The 23,477-nt window shown below is 42.6% G+C and overlaps 1 protein-coding gene across 1 annotated transcript in view; it reads right to left on the reverse strand.

Annotated features, from left to right (window-relative positions):
• Positions 1–276: 276 nt before the first annotated feature.
• The window catches only part of LOC139570657 (proto-oncogene tyrosine-protein kinase receptor Ret-like), a 35,135-nt gene continuing 11,934 nt past the window's right edge, over positions 277–23,477 (reverse strand). The window contains exons 2-20 of the mRNA XM_071392720.1: positions 9,989–10,231; positions 9,313–9,594; positions 8,813–9,051; positions 8,516–8,711; positions 8,120–8,319; positions 7,682–7,973; positions 7,171–7,302; positions 6,927–7,037; positions 6,641–6,754; positions 6,194–6,450; positions 5,945–6,092; positions 5,652–5,759; positions 4,982–5,199; positions 4,618–4,740; positions 3,825–3,895; positions 3,527–3,664; positions 3,107–3,206; positions 2,422–2,569; positions 277–1,247 (exon numbers count right to left, since the gene is read on the reverse strand). Of these exons, the coding sequence (XP_071248821.1) occupies positions 1,090–1,247; positions 2,422–2,569; positions 3,107–3,206; positions 3,527–3,664; positions 3,825–3,895; positions 4,618–4,740; positions 4,982–5,199; positions 5,652–5,759; positions 5,945–6,092; positions 6,194–6,450; positions 6,641–6,754; positions 6,927–7,037; positions 7,171–7,302; positions 7,682–7,973; positions 8,120–8,319; positions 8,516–8,711; positions 8,813–9,051; positions 9,313–9,594; positions 9,989–10,231 (3,278 nt within the window). The 3' untranslated portion in view covers positions 277–1,089. The remainder of the gene's footprint in view (positions 1,248–2,421; positions 2,570–3,106; positions 3,207–3,526; positions 3,665–3,824; positions 3,896–4,617; positions 4,741–4,981; positions 5,200–5,651; positions 5,760–5,944; positions 6,093–6,193; positions 6,451–6,640; positions 6,755–6,926; positions 7,038–7,170; positions 7,303–7,681; positions 7,974–8,119; positions 8,320–8,515; positions 8,712–8,812; positions 9,052–9,312; positions 9,595–9,988; positions 10,232–23,477) is intronic.

Genomic DNA, 23,477 nt, shown 5'->3' on the forward strand with positions numbered 1-23,477 from the left:
AGTAGACATGGAAAGTTGAGGTTCAGGTTAGACTTCCCTCCCTGCCCTCCTCCAATGACAACTACATTAAACCGATCTTAAAGAGTAACATACACACACAAAATATTTTTTATTAAATAACAGGGTAATCTAATTCTGCCAAGCATATGTTACTGAAAAAGGTCATGATCTACCTGTTAGAAATAAAGAAGGTTAATTTACAATGTGCTTCCATTATTTATAACATTATTACAGCTGATGAGAGAAGGGGAGGCTGTCAAATATAAATAGACTGCACATATTTGAACTTTTTATTGATTGCAACATAATCATGTAATAACAACATAACAATTAATAACGTTCATTTGTTTTCAAAATCATAGATAATTGTTGCACAAAGATTGCCATTACGAGGAATCAAATGGCAAACTGCAGTTTTGACATTCCCACATTTTATATTTTATAGTCTCACGTCCTAACGACACAGTAGCACTCACTTTTGATACTTTTGGTGTAAAAGAAAGAACGTCTTCAACTAAACGTGGTTCTCTTATTTTTCTTTGGCAAGTATACTTGGAAACGTTAAAGGGGAAAGACAAAAGCAGCTTTTACATTTCAAAGAACATGATCCTATCAAGTAGAAACGTTGCAGCTTTTCTGGATGAACTCAGTGTCCACTCTTTGTCCACCTTAACCTCACAGGTCTACGATATAGGACAGGTGATGGTACAGAACTCCCCTTTAATTCATTGGCTGGAAACAAGATCTTCACAGTCGCATACTACTAATTAGAGGCTATCGTAGAAGCAGCACAGGCACTTGAAAGACATTAACATTGACATACAACCTGGTATACGGTCATGCAATGATACTTGACCAACATGACCTTGAGGTAATGATTAACATACCGAAGAGCTGCTTGAAGCATGGTTTATGAAATTCCAGCCATTTTGCAGCAAATATACTTTTTAAATCCCCCAGTTTTAACTTGGAATACTCGTGCAGCAGAAATAAAAGGGAACCAACTTTAGATTGTATATGTACAGTTTTTATATAAATATACACATCTACCCAATTAGGAATCTTTATTTTCTACAATAGTTTTTGCTTTTAACTATCAAGCTTGTCCACAATTTTTGCAGGTGAAGGCAAAGCCATCCAGTTTGCATAAACACTATCATTGGCATATCTTGTAAAGACTGGGTTAGTGGCATCAAGTCTGTTGAGCAGTACCGGGCTCTTCTCAGGCCAGTTCGGGTATGACATGCCTAAAAATGAGAACATATCATTTTTCTGCACTGAGTAAAGAAAAAGTAGAGTGTAGACAGTAAGGCTCTCAAAAAGAAACTCATTTTTTTTCCTTTACATTTTTGACAGAAGTGAATTATAGACTGATGTTTGACTATGACATAAGAACATGATACTGATAACATGATGATCAATTTAGAATTCTATGAAGAAATCACTTCACAGACAATAATGATGTCCATAGTTCCTGTACAGTTTAACTGAGAAAATGTACTGGATTGATTAAATATGATTCAAAGAAAAAGAACACAACAATTATTGGTACATTATTGATAATTTATGTATGTCATGATCTCTAAATGTTTTCCTTGGCTCATGCACCATTGATAATTGTTTTCTCAATATAAAGCAGATACAATAATTGCATCACTGTAACAGGATACATGGACACCAAGTTAGTCATGGTAACTATGTCACTGGCAGCCATCTTATTGCTAAATACTTTTATGAACTATCAACTGGAAGTGCTTAGGATCAGTGGGATTTGTTTGGGAATTTGTTATGAAATACTTTTAGAAAGTATTGTTAATCTATGTTAGCCAAGAGTTTAATTCAAAAGCCTTACTGTTTCTCTATTCAGCATTGTAGAAACAATCTATATGCTTAATAGGTAGCCTATATACACACAAACAATTCAGATAACTTAAAACAGTTTGGAATCCAAACGAAATAGATAATGATTGATTCAGCAAGGACCTGTTTCAAATGTCAAACTGTTTTTGAATAGTATTTTCCAAATTAATACAAACAATGTGGAATGTTGGAATGTGTTTTGAATGTTTATGTCATCCAAAATGTATGAGTGTCCTAATAATCATATACATATGTGGGAATGGATGTGGATTACAATATGTCATATAAGGGAGTGTTATTATAGAAATGTTTACTATTTACAGATGTGTCATTACTTTGGTCAGGTTTCATGTACATCAGAAGCAGGTCCAAATAGTAATCATCAGACACAAGATGATCTTTTTCCACTGACTCTCATTTTCTAAGAAATGGGAGACTTTTTCAGGAAGCATGCCTAGATCACAGTCACACACGGTCTACAGGAAGCCAATCACAACATGTCAAAAAAAAGAGTTTGTGTATCCTGTCTCTAAAATCGAGTAAATGCATGGGAAATTCTACCATAAAGCTTGTTTTCAATCCATGTGGAGGGAATGGTTCGTGGGAGAGGGGCGTTATTACAATCCACTAGGGGTGTGTCCTCTTCGGAGAGGGCGTCGTCGTACAGCAGGGCGTCGGCTGGCGTGGATGCCGCCAGGTCCAGGTAATCCTGACAACAGGAGAGGAACACCTAATATGGCTAATCACTAACATCAGGAATGTGGATCATAATGCTAATACATTCATATCCTACCATGCAGCTAAGACCTAACATAACCTCATAGTTAGGATCGTAGGTCCAATGACAGACACTTGATAGGAAACAGAAAATATTTGAGAAATATATTTCCTACTTGTGTGTGAGATAAAAAAGTACTAAAAGTACTCTGTTTCAAATCCTAAACATATCCTTCACATTTTTGCACTGTATTTGGCATCCTCAACATTACAGTATATTTGGCCTCTTTACCTCAACACAAGACTAACTGCTATCTATTGTAATTATAACTTTTGCACATGTTGCCCAGGGCCATATTTTGGGGGTGTTCACCAGATATTGGTTAAACTTATTGTTGGACGTAAGACTAATCTTGTGCTGTTTACTCCATTTATAACAGTGTGCTGTGTATGTACTGTAACTACCAGTGAACAGTGTAATGACCACTTTAGACAGAGAAAGAGTGTTGGTTGTTTTGCTTGATCCTACCCGGTTTTTCACCATCATCTTCTCCAGTTCTTTACTGATGTCTGCGAATATGGGCCTTTTGTCTGACTCCTGTTTCCAGCATCGAAGCATCAGATTATACCTGCAGAAACACATTCATACACCACCTTATGGTCAGAAGTAAAACAACTAAAGGGGTGGTTTACCTACAACTTAGAATATATAATTATAATAAACTAATGGGATGGTTTACCGACAATTTACAATTGATCATTATAATAAACGAATGGGATGGCTCGCCTACAATTTACAATAGATCTCTACAACATCAGAATGAATAGGGGTGGATTTTCTGCTGGTAGGTCAAGTCATGGATGTCATTACCATCAGCGTGTAATAAAGTAACAGTGAGTTTTACTGTGGGTACAATGAAGCTGGGTTAAAGTAAAGTGGCAATCGTACATTTCTTCAGTGCAGTTCTCTGGTTTCTCCATCCTGTAGCCAGTCTTGAGGAGGTTAAAGAGGCGTTCAGGGGCGATGCCTGGGTACGGGTTTCCGCCCAGTGTCACAATCTCCCACAACAGCACACCAAAGGACCAGCTGGCAGGAGACAGAAGAACACCACATTAACAGCACCACCTAATGCATGGATGTGAAAGTGAAAGTGAGTAGGTAGGTTTTTGATCATGCAAACATTGTTGGTTATGGATATGGACATATGTATGACAGATGTTTTAAGTTGATTGTGAAAGGTACTCACACGTCACTTTGTGTTGTGTAAATGTGATCAAACAAGGACTCTATTGCCATCCATTTCACTGGGATTCGACCCTGAAAAGAGGAGACAAAAAGAAGAGAATAGAAATTGTGATGTCAGTTCTGTTAAATGTATGGCCAAACTTTATCTGGATAGTCTGTATTATCCATCTGTAGATGTTCATACTATCAACAAACTATCTGTTGATAAGCAACTGCTTTCTAAGGTTACGGTTCGGGTTCGGGTTAGGTTTAGAATAAGGGTTAGTGTAAAGGTTAAGTTTAGGGTTAGGATAAGGGTTAAGGTAAGGGTTGGAGATAGGGTTAGGGTTAGTAGATAGTTAGTTGAAATGTCACTGATAGTCTGTAGAGCAGGGGTTCCCAAATTATTTTGGTCCTTGCCCCCATTTTGATCTCCAAAAATGGTTGCGACCCCATCATGTAAAACAAAGTGATCAACAGACAATGTTTAACAGAAACCACTCAGTTTATTACAACCACATCTAGTGGCTACCGGAGGTTACTGACGTAACCCCGGTTCTATGAACCAATCGCGATTTTAAAAAATGCATTAAAAAAAAAATATTTTCACATTTTAAAATGTGTTTCTCTCGCGACCCCATTTTCAAATTTTGCGACCCCTAGTTTGGGAAACACTGCTGTTGAGCATCTACAGATCGACTATCCAAATAAAGTGTTACCAAAATTATAATAATTGAGACAATTTCGAAAACAATATAATTGAGAGAATTTTTTACATTTTTAATAATTGCGTATTTGACGTTTGGGATCCCTACCTTGCTCCTCTTCACATAAGAGTCTTCCTCATACACGTCCCGGGACAAACCAAAGTCTGAAATCTTCATCTTACGCCCCTCTGCAACTAGGACATTTCTTGCAGCGAGGTCCCTGTGAACAAGCTATTGGAAGACATTAGTCAATACAAGCTTCTTACAGCCACTCAAGCTCAGCTCCTTTCTTTACAAAACACTCACATTGAACTTGAGCTAAGATTAGCATGGAATTCTAACTTGCAGTTCGGTCACATTTTCAATGAGTCATGCATTGATGTCAACTGGAGACTAATTGAACATTTTACTTAAGTGGAAGTGAGGATACGCCCAATAGTGAATATTTTGTTGGTAATTGCTATACAGGCACCTTCATTTCAGCCAGGTACTGCATACCCCTGGAGATCTGCCAGGCGAAGGAGATCAGGTCGCCCATGGTGAGTGCCCTCTCATCTGGGTTCTCCAGGTAGCTCGAGTTGCGGTTGGCATCGTTGCCCGACATGTAGCTGGGTCCTACCTTTCGGCTCTCACGCAGGAAGTTGCGCAGTGACCCAAATTTGGCATATTCTACAATCAGGTACATTGGACCTAGATGGAGAGACACACCACTTTAGAACACACACTTGGGCCTACAGTGTCTGGCTGTTTTGAATGAAAGATGCATCAGAAATATACCAGGTATAACACCGGAAGGTTAAGCATTGCAAGGACATCATGTTTTCATTAATAACTGGGTCCACAATTTATTGTACAACAACTTCATGATGACTTTGAGTATAATTTCATCAGACTTGGCCTCCGAGGCATTACTACCATAAAGGACGTGATCTGAAGGCAATATTCTCATGTCACACACATCTCCATTGGTGAAGGTACAGTTACTCAGCAACATTGATACCCTCCTATGGTGGGTTAGGGTTAGTAGATAGTTAGTTGAAATGTTACTGATATTCTGTAGATAGTCTGTAGAGCAGGGGTTCCCACACTTTTTTAGTCTGTGACCCCAGAGTGGCTCAGAGTGGATGGGTAAAAAGCCTTACCATCCTGGCTGCAAGCTCCGAACATCTTGATGACGTGTGGATGGTTGACTTGCTTCAGTAAGGTGAATTCGGACAGGAGGTCACGCAGTTCACTATGTGATGCATGGTCTGTTGCAAAATAAAAGAGTGAATTATGAAATACTTTCATAAACTACTTCACCTTATATCGATCATGGTCTGGGCAAAAGTCACATCATAAAAATGGCTCTTCTACTGTATATTCAGTATACACACACCTAGGGACTGACTCACTGCATGACAATAATTGTTCCTATTGTTTGCTCTAGTCTTACCTTTAAGCATTTTCACAGCCACTGTGGTGTAGCCAGCCTTTCCTTTCAGCCGGAATGCAGTCGCCTTGACAACCTTCCCAAATTCCCCTTCCCCTAAGGTTTTACCAAGCACCAGGTTTTTGCGTGGAAATTCCCATTTGGGATCCTCCTGTTAAAGCAATTAAGCAACACTTTAAAAAACATAAAGTTGCTGGGAATTTGGGGAAAGTTTCAGGAATTTGGCAAACGTCGTATTAGCTAAGGCCTTACAGGTATTTTGAAGGTGTCAATGGCCACTTGGTTCTCCATAGAGTCCAACGAGCCACGGCGCACATTGTTAGCAGAGTAGCTGATGGGGTAGGACTGTGCGGGCCGCCGGAAGGTCATTTCAGCCGAGGCGATGGGGGGCTTGGGGGAGTTCTTGTGGTAGCGATGGATGAAGTAGGAGGACAGGAGGATGGAGACGATGAAGGAGAGCAGCACGGCGGTGGCAATGATGGTTTTGCAGACGTCGTCACACATGGCCTCTGGATCAGACAGGGTAGAAGGGGTCAGGGGTCAAAAAGAGACAACATGTAAACCATCCTTAGACAACAAAGGGCAAACTGTAATTTCACCTTTGATTGACATATCATATCTTTAAATATCTCTTGGAATGCTGTTTCATTACCTACCTATATGGGGGGTATTATGGGTCAATACATGGAAACAACTCACCCTCTATATCATCCTTCTCACAGAAGCATTTTTCAGAGTAGCAGTAGCAGGTTCCATAGCCAGCTCTAATGCCAGACATGATGCCCTTCTCATGACCTCCGATAATGGGTTCAACTGAGAGACAAACACATGCACATTTTTTGAATTCAACAATACAAAAGTTTGACAATGAAAAAATGAAAAAACACTTGAAATACTGTCAGAAAAATTAGGAAAGTATTGAAACACACGTTTTCAAGAAAGTAGACAAATATAAATGGCTGCAAATGATTGAGACATTTCATACTTGTGCAATCCTGAGGACATATTGACGCGTCTTTGCTTTCGACTGCATCACAAAAGCCATCAGGGCATGTGCGGAGGTCAGGGGAGCAGGTGGAATAGCTTTCTGATATTCCTGAAAGATAGAGGACAAATATTATAGTCAGTTAAAATAAAAAATAGTTAATTGATAGAAGAAACCAACGTTATATGGATAGCATAATTTCCTGTGCCCATCAAATACCCCTAATTATGTACAGTGTGGATACCTTTTTCAGAGCCCTGTCTCCATTGGCACCTCCCTGTGGTAGCCCCTAGGCCTCTGATGTTCTCACAGTCCCCACGCTGTCTCCCCTCTGCACAGGAGAGGAACCAATGGTTCTCTATATCCTGTTTGTCAACTACACAACATAAACACAAAGTTCATGAAGACAACACATATGTTCACTGTATCCTTCACTATGACGCAATTGTCAAGCAAGGTCATACCAGTCTCAGACTTGAAAAAAGCTATGGATAAGGCTAACATAATTTGACATGTCTTTACTACACTGCTACTTTTTCATAATTCTAGAGAAGTACACAACAAAAGGTCTCATATTATGAGGAATGAGCCTTGAAAAAGGGGCAACACTACGACATCCATATCAGGTCAGACAGAACTGACGACTTCCAAATATGGATGCCATATTACTCATTCATTGGTAATCTCTGTGGGAAAATCAGCACCCGTCTTGAGTATTGCTGGGAAAGTACTTACTATCTCAGGAGTGTACTTACTATTGCTATCGAGCACAATGAGGATCTGAGTGCTAGCCTGCAGCTGATTCTGCTGCTCTTGAGCAATGACCACGTACTGCAGGTCCTGGCACTCTGGCCTGCGGAGAGCCTCTGTGTCGTTCACATACAGCACCCCCGCCATGTCCTTGAGGCTCTGTGCGATGCTAATCGCCGTGAAGCATGGCTGTATGTCGCCGGACACATTTTTGTCTGTCTTGTCTGTTACCGCTAGCCGGTATATGACATTGATGCCCCGGAACTTCAGGCAGTTGTCCACACAGATTCTACCAACCTAAAATGAGAAGGAACATTGATCATACGGGGGGGGGGGGGGGGGGGGGTTCATGCTGAGCTAAAAACAGTTGTCTTCATCATAAGCATTTTATTAGCAGTATCCCTGTTCTCATGCAAAGAGGGCTGCATGTGAACAATAGGTACCTGGGCGTAGACGTTAGCTCTACGTGTTGTGGTGAAGAGATATGTCACATTGGTGAAGCGGATGGGGACAGGTAAGATGGTGATATTGTAGTGCAGCATCACAGTTCCCTCTGGACCGGGGTATGTGGTGTCATTGACCAGGTAATCCAGCTGGAGGGTCCTATTCTCGGTTACAGACAAATGCTTCTTTAGTGCAAGCCCTAGATACCGCACAAAGGGGGGGGGGGGGGGGTTGTTTATTTAATGAATCGATCAAAACATTTTGTGAAAGTTTGTCACATTAAGGGCTAGTTTCCTGGACACTTATTAAACATTGTCGTAGACTGATAACCAACCAGGCTTAATCTGTGTCCGGAAAACCAGCCCTAAGAGTGATTGTGTAACTGGACAACTCACAGAACTCATGAACAGTGCCTCGGACGTTGCCAAAAATGGCCTTCTCTTCTTTGAAAGAGTGTTCTATGGTGAACATTTCATTTATCCATGAGTCATTGGTCATCATATATCCGACAAATCTGTTCTGACTCTGGTTTACGGGATAACTGGGTGTTGTGTCTCTATCATAGACAAACAAATTGCCAAAATAACTTCCCTGAAAAACAACAACAGTGGTATCAATTATACATTTTATAGTAATGTATTGATATACAGTATGGTAGTAAAGTAAAGCAAAGTAAAGTTAAATAAAGTCACCTCCATGCGATCAAACTCAAGCACCACATCCTCTGTGTCTGTTTCATTGACATAAGGCGCATTGTCGTCTTCGTCGTAGACGTTGATATGTAGTGTAACAAAAAACTTGTCTATCATTGTGTCAGTCTGCACTGTGCAGACCAGCACGGGACTGTACGTCTCTCTCTCCTCGCGGTCCAAAGGAGCGGTCACTATCAACTCAGTGGTGCTGTCATTTATAGCAAATGGGGCTGGAACATCTAGAGCCAAAAGGAACACAAAGAGAGGATGTAAACAACATACCATGTTAATCTCATGTTGCCAGACTTTGTAGTCTCATATTCACTGAGCTACTGGAGCAGCAATGAAAAAGATAATTGAAGATAGAAACATTTCTGCAAGAGTAAGAACATGGGGTAACCTCACCATACAAGGTTAGTAGGGACCTGCCAAGAGTCTGATGTTTCTCATAATATCAAGCACAGACACAGTGTGGGTGGATGGAGTGTAGCATGACTAACCTGATTCCACACTGTAGGAGATGGTGTAGTTGGGGCAGACATTTAACCTGGTGAGCTGTCTGAGCTGGCGGATGGCCCCGGGGAACCTGTTCTCCTTAATGTGGGAGTTCAGGTCCTTGTCAGGGAAGCACAGATTCTCCAGCTCTGGTCTAGTCTGGCCACACGGTGGCACTGTGTCATTGATGAAGGTCAGTCTGACCCGTACGGTAGGGAGGCCATGGAGGAAACTCTTCACGGGTCTGGTCGCCGCCTTGACAGTCAGCGGCAGTATCCAAAACTTATCTGATCAGCAAGAGAACCAAAGCAGAAACAAAGGCCCCCATTTTAATCTCCCACAGTGCATTTTGTTCTTGATGACTGTGCATTTTCTGGGCTATTATGCAATTACATTACTGTCCTGATTCTGAAAGCAGATCCCTGAACATGACGTATTACTGTGAACATTATTGGTATGCACAAAGCGTGCAAGCTGAGCAACTTAAATAATTTCCCCACACACATTTTATAATATTAAATATACCTGTATATTGGAAACATATTGGAGTGTTGTGTTCAATGGACAATTGAAAATTGGTATATGCAAAGTAAATGGACTGCACAGTCAACTTCATAAAATATCCCATAAACAATGGGGAAAGAATACATATGCGCAACCTTCTGTCTCTATTTAACTCACATCGAGAGTCAAAGTCACTCCACTCCAGGGTCTTATTCATGGAGAGTATCCCTGTGGTCTCATCCAGGTGGAACCACGGGGCATAGGTTGGAGGCTTCAGGGTGCTCCACCACAGGTAGAAGTGGGGTTGTTGAGAGTCGCTCTCCACCATGGCGTGAACCTGGAGCACGGGTGTGCCTGCATACTGCCCAACGTACACAGTCTCCTTGTATAGATTCTGGGGGAAGTAGAGCCCAACTGACCCTGCGAAAAGAAAGAAATACCATGTGTTAGGAATAGAGGTAGCTCGAGCTTAGGCGCACAGGCAGACAGTACACTTCCACATCTCATCTCTAGAGGGCAGCAGCAACTGGGGCAGATGCTGAGAGTGCATGTAATGCTCGATGAGGTCTTCCTGCGTTTGTTTGAATATCTTTTTGTTTTGGCATGACCCTTTTGTTCATTTTGGTAAATATCATTGTTTTTGTCACCAACATTTATACATTTATAAACTGGTGTATCGATTGCAGAGAAAACAAATAAGCAGTGTTGGCAAAAACAGACAGGGATATTTTTCCAAATTGTTTTTATCTTGTTTAGGCGGTAGATCAGCTTTAATATTGCAGATAGATTGTGGTTTCTATTAATGTAATTGTCGGGATCATTTCCAATCCCCCATATATTTTGGGGGTAAATATACAGTACGAGTCAAAAGTTTGGACACACCTACTCATTCAAGGGTTTTTCCTAATGTTTTACTATTTTCTACATTGAAGAATAATAGTGAAGACATCAAAACTATGAAATAACACATATGGAATCATGTACTAACCAAAAAAGTGTTAAACAAATATATTTGAGATTCTTGAAAGTAACCACCTTGTTGATAGCTTTGCACACTCTTGGCATTCTCTCAACCAGCTTCACGAGGAATTATTTTCCAACAGTCTTGAAGGAGTTCCCACATATGCTGAGCACTTGTTGGCTGCTTTTCCTTCACTCTGAGGTCCAACTCATCCAAAACCATCTCAATTGGGTTGAGGTCGGGTGATTGTGGAGGCCAGGTCATTTGATGCAGCACCCCATCACTCTCCTTCTTGGTCAAATAGCCCTTACACAGCCTGGGGATGTGTTTTGGGTCATTGTCCTGTTGAAAAATGTATTATAGTCCCACTAAGCACAAACCAGATAGGATGGGGTATCGCTGCAGAATGCTGTGGTATCCATGCTGGTTAAGTGTGCTTTAAATTCTAAATATATCACAGACAGTGTCACCAGCTGTCACCACCCCCACACCATCACACCTCCTCCTCCATGCTTCACGGTGGGAACCACACATGCGGAGATCATCCATTCACCTACTCTGCGTCTCACAAAGACACAGAGGTTGGAACCAAAATTCTCAAATGTAATGTCCATTGGTCGTGTTTCTTGGCCCAAGCAAGTCTCTTATTTATATTGGTATCCTTTAGTAGTGGTTTCTTTGCAGCAATTCGACCATAAAGGCCTGATTTACACAGTCTCCTCTGAACAGTTGATGTTGAGATGTGTCTATTACTTGATCTCTGTGAAGCATTTATTTGGACTGCAATCTGAGGCTGGTAACTCTCTAATGAACTTATCCTCTGCAGCAGAAGTAATTCTGGGTCTTCCTTTCCTGTGGCGGTCCTCATGAGAGCCAGTTTCATCATTCATCATAGCACTTGATGATTTTTGCGATTGCACTTTTCCGGATTGACTGACCTTCATGTCTTAAAGTAATGATGTTCTGTCATTTCTCTTTGCTTATTTGAGCTGTTCTTGGCTCAAACGCATTAAGCAGGAAAGAAATTCCAGAAATTAACTTTTAACAAGGCACACATGTTCATTGAAATGCATTCCAGGTGACTACCTCATGAAGCTAGTAGATTGTAAAGTGATTTATCGCCCTCCAGGTTCCCTTGGAGAGTTCATCAATGAGCTTGACGCCCTGATAAGTTCCTTTCCTGAGGATGGCTCACCTCTCACAGTTCTGGGTGACTTTAACCTCCCCACGTCTACCTTTGACTCATTCCTCTCTGCCTCCTTCTTTCCACTCCTCTCCTCTTTTGACCTCACCCTCTCACCTTCCCCCCCTACTCACAAGGCAGGCAATACGCTTGACCTCATCTTTACTAGATGCTGTTCTTCCACTAATCTCATTGCAACTCCCCTCCAAGTCTCCGACCACTACCTTGTATCCTTTTCCCTCTCGCTCTCATCCAACACTTCCCACACTGCCCCTACTCGGATGGTATCGCGCCGTCCCAACCTTCGCTCTCTCTCCCCCGCTACTCTCTCCTCTTCCATCCTATCATCTCTTCCCTCTGCTCAAACCTTCTCCAACCTATCTCCTGATTCTGCCTCCTCAACCCTCCTCTCCTCCCTTTCTGCATCCTTTGACTCTCTATGTCCCCTATCCTCCAGGCCGGCTCGGTCCTCCCCTCCTGCTCCGTGGCTCGACGACTCATTGCGAGCTCACAGAACAGGGCTCCGGGCAGCCGAGCGGAAATGGAGGAAAACTCGCCTCCCTGCGGACCTGGCATCCTTTCACTCCCTCCTCTCTACATTCTCCTCTTCTGTCTCTGCTGCTAAAGCCAATTTCTACCACTCTAAATTCCAAGCATCTGCCTCTAACCCTAGGAAGCTCTTTGCCACCTTCTCCTCCCTCCTGAATCCTCCTCCCCCTCCTCCCCCCTCCTCCCTCTCTGCTGATGACTTCGTCAACCATTTTGAAAAGAAGGTCGACGACATCCGATCCTCGTTTGCTAAGTCAAACGACACCGCTGGTTCTGCTCACACTGCCCTACCCTGTGCTTTGACCTCTTTCTCCCCTCTCTCTCCAGATGAAATCTCGCGTCTTGTGACGGCCGGCCGCCCAACAACCTGCCCGCTTGACCCTATCCCCTCCTCTCTTCTCCAGACCATTTCCGGAGACCTTCTCCCTTACCTCACCTCGCTCATCAACTCATCCTTGACCGCTGGCTACGTCCCTTCCGTCTTCAAGAGAGCGAGAGTTGCACCCCTTCTGAAAAAACCTACACTCGATCCCTCCGATGTCAACAACTACAGACCAGTATCCCTTCTTTCTTTTCTCTCCAAAACTCTTGAACGTGCCGTCCTTGGCCAGCTCTCCTGCTATCTCTCTCAGAATGACCTTCTTGATCCAAATCAGTCAGGTTTCAAGACTAGTCATTCAACTGAGACTGCTCTTCTCTGTGTCACGGAGGCGCTCCGCACTGCTAAAGCTAACTCTCTCTCCTCTGCTCTCATCCTTCTAGACCTATCGGCTGCCTTTGATACTGTGAACCATCAGATCCTCCTCTCCACCCTCTCCGAGCTGGGCATCTCCGGCGCGGCCCACGCTTGGATTGCGTCCTACCTGACAGGTCGCTCCTACCAGGTGGCGTGGCGAGAATCTGTCTCCGCACCACGTGCTCTCACCACTGGTGTCCCCCAGGGCTCTGTTCTAGGCCCTCTCCTATTCTCGCTATACACCAAGTCACTTGGCTCTGTCATATCCTCACATGGTCTCTCCTATCATTGCTATGCAGACGACACACAATTAATCTTCTCCTTTCCCCCCTCTGATAACCAGGTGGTGAATCGCATCTCTGCATGTCTGGCAGACATATCAGTGTGGATGACGGATCACCACCTCAAGCTGAACCTCGGCAAGACGGAGCTGCTCTTCCTCCCGGGGAAGGACTGCCCGTTCCATGATCTCGCCATCACGGTTGACAACTCCATTGTGTCCTCCTCCCAGAGTGCTAAGAACCTTGGCGTGATCCTGGACAACACCCTGTCGTTCTCAACTAACATCAAGGCGGTGACCCGTTCCTGTAGGTTCATGCTCTACAACATTCGCAGAGTACGACCCTGCCTCACGCAGGAAGCGGCGCAGGTCCTAATCCAGGCACTTGTCATCTCCCGTCTGGATTACTGCAACTCGCTGTTGGCTGGGCTCCCTGCCTGTGCCATTAAACCCCTACAACTCATCCAGAACGCCGCAGCCCGTCTGGTGTTCAACTTTCCCAAGTTCTCTCACGTCACCCCGCTCCTCCGCTCTCTCCACTGGCTTCCAGTTGAAGCTCGCATCCGCTACAAGACCATGGTGCTTGCCTACGGAGCTGTGAGGGGAACGGCACCTCCGTACCTTCAGGCTCTGATCAGGCCCTACACCCAAACAAGGGCACTGCGTTCATCCACCTCTGGCCTGCTCGCCTCCCTACCTCTGAGGAAGTACAGTTCCCGCTCAGCCCAGTCAAAACTGTTCGCTGCTCTGGCACCCCAATGGTGGAACAAACTCCCTCACGACGCCAGGTCAGCGGAGTCAATCACCACCTTCCGGAGACACCTGAAACCCCACCTCTTTAAGGAATACCTAGGATAGGATAAAGTAATCCTTCTAACCCCCCCCCCCTTAAAAGAGTTAGATGCACTATTGTAAAGTGGTTGTTCCACTGGATATCATAAGGTGAATGCACCAATTTGTAAGTCGCTCTGGATAAGAGCGTCTGCTAAATGACTTAAATGTAAATGTAAATGTAAGCTGGTTGATAGAATGCCAACTGTGTGCCAAACTGTCATCAAGGCACTGGATGGCTAATTTGCAGAATCGAAAATATAATGTTTAATACTTAATACTTTTTTGGTTCCTACATGAGGGTCTCTACTGTGATTTTTGCTTATTCAGCCTGAAACGTTCACTTATGATTGGCGATTGGCACACCTGTTAATTGAAATGTATTCCAGGTGACTACCTCATGAAGCTGGTTGAAAGAATGCCAAGAGAATCTCAAATATAAAATATATTTTGATTTGTTTAACATTTGTTTTTAGTTACTACATGATTCCTTTTCTGTTATTTCATAGTTTTGATATCTTCGCTGTTTTTTCTTCAAGGTAGAAAATAGTAAAAATAAAGAAAAACCCTTGAATTAGTAGGCGTGTCCAAACATTTGACTGGTACTGTACCTACAGTGGGGAGAACAAGTATTTGATACACTGCCGAGTTTGCAGGTTGTCCTACTTACAAAGCATGTAGAGGTCTGTAATTTTTATCATAGGTATACTTCAACTGTGAGAGACGGAATCTAATTAATTTGCATTTTATTGCATGACATAAGTATTTGAAAACCTACCAACCAGTAAGAATTCCGGCTCTCACAGACCTGTTAGTTTTTCTTTAAGAAGCCCTCCTGTTCTCCACTCATTACCTGTATTAACTGCACCTGTTTGAACTCGTTACCTGTATAAAAGACACCTGTCCACACACTCAATCAAACAGACTCCAACCTCTCCACAATGGCCAAGACCAGAGAGCTGTGTAAGGACATCAGGGATAAAATTGTAGACCTGCACAAGGCTGGGATGGGCTACAGGAGAATAGGCAAGCAGCTTGGTGAGAAGGCAACAACTGTTGGCGCAATTATTAGAAAATGGAAGAAGTTCAAGATGACGGTCAATCACTGTCGGTCTGGGGCTCCATGCAAGATCTCACCTCGTGGGGCATCAATGATCATGAGGAAGGTGAGGGATCAGCCCAGAACTACACGGCAGGACCTGGTCAATGACCTGAAGAGAGCTGGGACCACAGTCTCAAAGAAAACCATTAGTAACACACTACGCCATCATGGATTAAAATCCTGCAGCGCACGCAAGGTCCCCCTGCTCAAGCCAGCGCATGTCCAGGCCCGTCTGAAGTTTGCCAATGACCATCTGGATGATCCAGAGGAGGAATGGGAGAAGGTCATGTGGTCTGATGAGACAAAAATAGAGCTTTTTGATCTAAACTCCACTCGCCGTGTTTGGAGGAATTAGAAGGATGAGTACAACCTCAACAACACCACCCCAACCGTGAAGCATGGAGGTGGAAACATCATTCTTTGGGGATGCTTTTCTGCAAAGGGGACAGGACGACTGCACCGTATTGAGGGGAGGATGGATGGGGCCATGTATCGTGAGATCTTGGCCAACAACCTCCTTCCCTCAGTAAGAGCATTGACGATGGGTCGTGGCTTGGTCTTCCAGCATGACAACGACCCGAAACACACAGCCAGGGCACACAGCCAGGGCATCTCAAGGTCCTGGAGTGGCCTAGCCAGTCTCCAGACCTGAACCCAATAGAAAATCTTTGGAGGGAGCTGAAAGTCCGTATTGCCCAGCAACAGCCCTGAAACCTGAAGGATCTGGAGAAGGTCTGTATGGAGGAGTGGGCCAAAATCCCTGCTGCAGTGTGTGCAAACCTGGTCAAGAACTACAGGAAACGTATGATCTCTGTAATTGCAAACAAAGGTTTCTGTACCAAATATTAAGTTCTGCTTTTCTGATGTATCAAATACTTATGTCATGCAATAAAATGCAAATTAATTACTTAAAAATCATACAATGTGATTCTCTGGATTTTTAGATTCCGTCTCTCACAGTTGAAGTGTACCTATGATAAAAATTACAGACCTCTACATGCTTTGTAAGTAGGAAAACCTGCAAAATCGGCAGTGTATCAAATACTTGTTCTCCCCACTGTATATATATTATTTTAAACAACTGGACAACAACACTTAGGCTTCTACTTCCAGTTTATACATACTACATACATTTTACGGACACAGTATATTTTACATTAGTTATGTTTTGTTTGTTTTTAGTCCCATCCTTAAGCTACCCTTAACCCATCTCATCTATCTCAGACGACCATCCAGTTTTGATGGTCTTTTTTATTCTCATAGTTTCTACAGATTGTAAATGAAAGATACATTTTCTTTCTAAGAGTATTATTGACTAAGACTTTTCAAATCACCCAGCAGTGCTATTTGCAGAGTTAGCTCCAGGTAAATGTTGCAATTCTTCAGCAATTCCTGAACCTGCAATCAAAAACATGCTACATATGGACCGTACCAAAACAAATTATCTAATGATTCTGTCTCTTCGCAGCAAAATCTGCAGAGCTGGGATGGTTGTATCCCCCATATATGTAACATTCTACTGGTTGCAAGAATTTTGTATAATAATTTACATAGAAAAATTATATGTTTTGAATCCGGTGTCGTTTCGTGTAAACCATGTGCCATGGAATCGGTACATTGAAAATCTCTTCCCAACTATTTTGCAATCTGTATTGCACGACAGACAATTTTTTTGTCCTTAAATTAAACTGGTATACTTTTTTATTTATCATGATTTTCTTTTACCTATTCCGGTCTTTAATGCAGGGCCAACAGACAAGTTCCTTACTTTCTCTCACTTCCACTTGCCTCTTCCATTTTTGCGGTTATGCTGCAATTAGTTGGTTGTAATTTTGGATAGAGCATACATTTGCATGTATTTTTGTAAACTGCATGTGTGACATAATTCCACCAGTCCTATTTATGATATGATTTACAAAGATTATACCGTTTTTATATATTTTTTCTCCAACAATAATGTTTTTTTTATTACCAATTAGTATATTTATATTTTAAAATGATCTAGATCCTCTACGAGGCTGTGGAGGGATCCAAGTTGTGGATTTAAAAGAAAGCATGTATCATCAGCATACAATAACACCTTTGTTTTTAAGCCCTGGATTTCTATCCCCTTGATTTTATTGTTGGATCTGATTTTAATAGCTAGCATTTTGATGGCCATAATAAATAGGTATGCCGATAGTGGACAACCTTGTTTTACTCCTCTTGACAGTTTTATACTATGTGAGAAATGATTTACTATTTTACACCTAGGGTTATTTTACATAACTTTAACCGATTGTATAAGAGATTCTCCATTAATATATAAATTGCAGTCGTACTTTATCAAAAGGCTTTTCAAAGTCAACTGTGAATACCAGGCCTGGTTTCCCAGATTTTTCAGTGTTCTAGGGATATTCTTTGTCAGTGGCAGCCAAGACCTGTAACTTAACAGTTTTTGTACAATCCAAGAGCCAATAGATATATTTATCAGGACAGTGTTTCGCTTTGGTTGGGTTGAAGTATAAATACCGTGACCCCTGATGTCATATGCTCAATGTAATAGGCTATTTCTCACTTTCCTGATACTAACATACCATGATAAACATATTCTGAATGTAGCCTTTAAACCTACCATGTCAGTGAATTTTGCAATGCTGTGACATTTTCTTTAACTGCCTAATTTGAGGGTGTGCCTGCACATAAAGCATTATCAACTATCAGACATCTCCTCCCTGATAGGCCTATTAAATTATGCCACTATACATGTCAAATGAAAATAACATCCATGTATTTAAGCTACCTATACAATACATATATTTTATTGGCATATCTTTTATTCCTACGTCAATGGAAATTGAAAAGAGGGTCTCAAATGTCACCCACGCAGCTTGTCTAATGAATTTCTCACATGGTCAATAAGGATGTGGTTTCCGTTTCTCCTTGGTTTCACCTTGGGAAGGTTAATTACAGGGACTAACATGATACTGTGAAGACATTAGTCATAAATCATTACCTGCCAGCCGAGAGAGGGGGTTGGGGCCAATGTTGACTAATCTATAAAGCGCAATAGCAGGCTATGCATATTTTACAGAAAAATGGAGATGTGAGTGTTCGGCCTGTAATTATATCCCCCTGTTGTGTTCCTGTCCCACGTTGGTGGGGGTGGCCATTTAGGGAACGCACTAATGTCATTAGCAGACAGCGAAACTAGATTTTTCTATTTCTGTTGGTGCAGTTGAGGCCTTGGTTCTGGTTTCAGACATTCATTTAATTTCACTGTGTTTGGATGACAGGAGGTCAGATTGATAGATAAAATGTTGCCAGTCTTCCTGAAGGATGGAGATACAGTCAGCCAAGCTACAACCATCTTTATTAAAAGTCTTGCTGAAACAAAAACAAACAGCAGTGCTAGTGGTCCACTTGTCTGAAAAATCTTGGCCAAATTCTGCCCAAAAGCATTTTCATATTGCATTTTAATATTGGCCTGGATATCCCTTCATACAATTCTGCTATAGGGCTAGATTTCACTCCACATCTCAAAGTTTAGTGGGGAACATTATCCAACACAAAGATCATTTCAAATAAAAGCCATCCATAACATTTGATGTGCTTGAAAAAGGTAGAACCCACAATATTTGGACATGAATTTGGACATGAATTCGGTCATGGATTAAGAAAGTGAAGAGGTTCCAGTTTTTGCAAAGCAACATAATCATAAAGTATATTCTTCAAATATCAAGTAGTGAGAAAACAAGTACCACTGATCATATCATTCAGGTGGACAGCATAGTAAGACATGTGACATGTCATCCTGCAGCATCCAGCATCCAAATCCAAGCAGCATCCAATAACCATCAGAGGGAGACATTTCCCTTTTTCAGATCCAACAACTAAATTAGTCACCCTGCCCTGAAATCCAAGGCAATAAGGAACATGATAACTGTGTAGATAACACTGCAAAACAAAGTGCTCGAACATCCTCTTAAAAAGTTCTGATCCTAAATGCTTGAGCGATGTTTACACAAAGGAACAACATCATCGTGAAACCAGAATTCAGTAGTGAGGGCTGACTGTGGCTCGAGGCTGGCCATGGTGGGTGAACCATATGCTGGCTACTCAATTGGTTTATATCAGTCAAAATTCGATTTATTTCCAGGATGGAAGCCAACAGAAAAGTAAGCAGTTTATATCAAAGCTAATTAATTGAATGCATCAAGCACACTTCGGAGCAAATAGGTTTCTTTGTTCAGTGATACCATGACAGTTTTCTACTGGAGTGACTCGGGACCCCTAAATGCTACACTGTGATGATCAAAAACCCAGAGAAATTCAATGTTAGCCACAGTCACTCCAGCAGATGTGCTCACTGCTTTGACCTCTCATAACCACGACAAGGATTAGGACTGCAAACGCAGAAATGCAATAGGGACATATTGATTCCAGCTCAAAGGCATAGCTAGGACTTATGACCAGAAGGTTTGACTTTTAGAAAACAACACTTTGCTCTCATAACCCTCAGAAACTGGTGGGTGCTATACATTTGTGTTGGATGGGGTGAGTTACCCCATGTAATGCACGGAACTAAACACCTTATAAAATACACCATAAATGTAAAGCATTATGCATTATCAATTAGAAATTCCTCAGAATTGTTTTTTTTTCTTCATTTCCATCCATTCCTTAAAGGTTTTTAAGAACACTACAATTGCACTATCATTATGGTAATCTTTTTCTTTATATTGACTTCATAACCATGACATGCTATGGGTATGAATGAATTGGTTCTCTTGTCTCCTCCTTTAATCGAAGCCTAGACAAAGACAATAATCCATTGCAGGACATAAACAAAAAACTGTAAACATGTCTGCATGCTCAGATCACCAGTGAAAGATAAGAAAGATGCTTAGGATTGGACCAGTCTGACATACAGACAGACTGAGGACGTCCAGGACAAAGACAGAAACTCAATTATCTAACGACGCACATCGCCAGAGAGATTTACCATCTATGAGCTCATTTGCTAAACTAGAGATAGAGCCCCAGCCCCAACAGTACTCTGTTTACTAATCTGCCTGAGGAGTGAGGACAAAACTGAACAGGAGGCGAGAACAGGGAGGCTTGGGGGGGGGGGCCCATCTATCTACCACCCAGAGCTCCACGTTGAAAATTCTCCACAAACTCTGTGCAGATGATGAGATCTGACCCTGGGGCTAGCCTCTGCAATAGACGCAGACCATGGTTCAAACAGTATTTTAAGCATTTTCTTGAGCCAGCTTGGAATTCCAGATTGGAGGGGTTTGCAGTTTTTAGACTATTCTATTGGTTCCATTGCGCCAGGCAAGCTCAATGAAGCACAGCTAAAGTATTTGAAAGATTTAAAATACTATTTGAATCCAGGTCTGAAGATATGTGGGTCTAGCAGGGTCTTGAGTCTGGGCAATACGTTCGTTGTATGACAGTGACAAGAGCAAAGCCCATGCCCTTTCTACCAAGGTCAACATTAATTCATAAATCTGTACCCGGGAAATTACCCATTGGAAAGTCAAGCATCTGGCAGCGGGTCAATCAATAGCAATACTAATCAAAATGCTCATTGCTTTAACTAATGAGCTACAGAAAAGCATAGCATTGCATGTGGAACAGATGTCCCACGAAGACAAAAAGACGGATCTCGGCACCAGTGTAACAGATGTGATCGTACCTCGTAACTATCTTATGTTGTGTTTTTAAAGAAAGGAATGCCCAGCCAGCGATCCTAGTTGATTGTTGTTTATTCTGACGACAGACACAAGAAAGCACATTAGAGTTGCAGGACAAGTGGCACAGCGGTCTAAGGCACTGCATCTTAGTGCTAGAAGCATCACTACAGACCCTGATTCGCCTCCAGGCTGTATCACAACCAGCCATGATTGGTAGTCCCGTAGGGCGGCGCACAATTGGCACAGTGTTGTCCGGGTTAGAGTTTGGCCGGGGTAAATAAGAATTTGTTCTTAACTGACTTGCCTAGTTAAATAAAATAAAAACAGTACATTGATGGCTGTAGATTCGTGATTTGTCGTTTGCATAGAATTATCAGACTGAGCATTTTGTAATCAAACATAACACTGACAAAAATAGTACAAAATACAATGAATATACTGTATGTACCTGACGATTGACAGAAGGAAGCACATTAGATGTGCAGGACAACAGTATGTTGATGGCTGTAGATTCGTCATTAGTCTGTTAGCATGGAAATAACTAACCCAGTTAGGCAGTGGGCTCCTGAGTGGCGCAGCGGTCTAAGGCACTGCATCTCAGTTTACGAGGTGTCACTACAGTACCTGGTTCAAATCCAGGCTGTATCACATCTGGCTGTGATTGGAAGTCCCGCAGGGCACAATTGGGCCCGCGTTGGCTGGGGTCGGCCGTTATTGCAAATAAGAATTTGCCTGGTTACATTTTTAAAAATCCTACTATGGAATCAACCACTGCTTACACAGTAGGAATATCAAATCAAATCAAATCAAATCAAATCAAATTTTATTGGTCACATACACATGGTTAGCAGATGTTAATGCGAGTGTAGCGAAATGCTTGTGCTTCTAGTTCCGACAATGCAGTAATAACCAACAGTAATCTAACCTAACAATTCCACACTACTACCTTACACACACACACAAGTGTAAGGGATAAAGAATATGTACATAAAGATATATGGATGAGTGGTGGTACAGAACGGCATGGCAGATGCAGTAGATGGTATAGAGTACGGTATATACATATGAGATGAGTACTGTAGGGTATGTAAACATAAAGTGGCATAGTTTAAAGTGGCTAGTGGTACATGTATTGCATAAAGATGGCAAGATGCAGTAGATGATATAGAGTACAGTATATATACATATGAGATGGGTAATGTAGGGTATGTAAACATTGTATTAAGTGGCATTGCTTAAAGTGGCTAGTGGTACATTTTTACATAATTTCCATCAATTCCCATTTTTAAAGTGGCTGGAGTTGAGTCAGTATGTTGGCAGCGGCCGCTAAATGTTAGTGGTGGCTGTTTAACAGTCTGATGGCCTTGAGATAGAAGCTGTTTTTCAGTCTCTCGGTCCCTGCTTTGATGCACCTGTACTGACCTCGCCTTCTGGATGATAGCGGGGTGAACAGGCAGTGGCTTGGGTGGTTGTTGTCCTTGATGATCTTTATGGCCTTCCTGTGACATCGGGTGGTGTAGGTGTCCTGGAGGGCAGGTAGTTTGCCCCTGGTGATGCGTTCTGCAGACCTCACTACCCTCTGGAGAGCCTTACGGTTGTGGGCGGAGCAGTTGCCGTACCAGGCGGTGATACAGCCCGACAGGATGCTCTCGATTGTGCATCTGTAGAAGTTTGTGAGTGCTTTTGGTGACAAGCCGAATTTCTTCAGCCTCCTGAGGTTGAAGAGGCGCTGCTGCGCCTTCTTCACAACGCTGTCTGTGTGGGTGGACCAGTTCAGTTTGTCCGTGATGTGTACACCGAGGAACTTAAAACTTTCCACCTTCTCCACTACTGACCCGTCGATGTGGATAGGGGGGTGCTCCCTCTGCTGTTTCCTGAAGTCCACAATCATCTCCTTTGTTTTGTTGACGTTGAGTATGAGGTTATTTTCCTGACACCACACTCCGAGGGCCCTCACCTCCTCCCTGTAGGCCGTCTCGTCGTTGTTGGTGATCAAGCCTACCACTGTAGTGTCATCCGCAAACTTGATGATTGAGTTGGAGGCGTGCATGGCCACGCAGTCGTGGGTGAACAGGGAGTACAGGAGAGGGCTCAGAACGCACCCTTGTGGGGCCCCAGTGTTGAGGATCAGCGGGGTGGAGATGTTGTTACCTACCCTCACCACCTGGGGGCGGCCCGTCAGGAAGTCCAGGACCCAGTTGCACAGGGCGGGGTCGAGACCCAGGGTCTCGAGCTTGATGACGAGTTTGGAGGGTACTATGGTGTTAAATGCTGAGCTGTAATCGATGAACAGCATTCTCACATGGGTATTCCTCTTGTCCAGATGGGTTAGGGCAGTGTGCA

This window comes from Salvelinus alpinus, chromosome 3 (genome assembly GCF_045679555.1).
Source record: "Salvelinus alpinus chromosome 3, SLU_Salpinus.1, whole genome shotgun sequence".
NCBI lineage: Eukaryota > Metazoa > Chordata > Actinopteri > Salmoniformes > Salmonidae > Salvelinus > Salvelinus alpinus.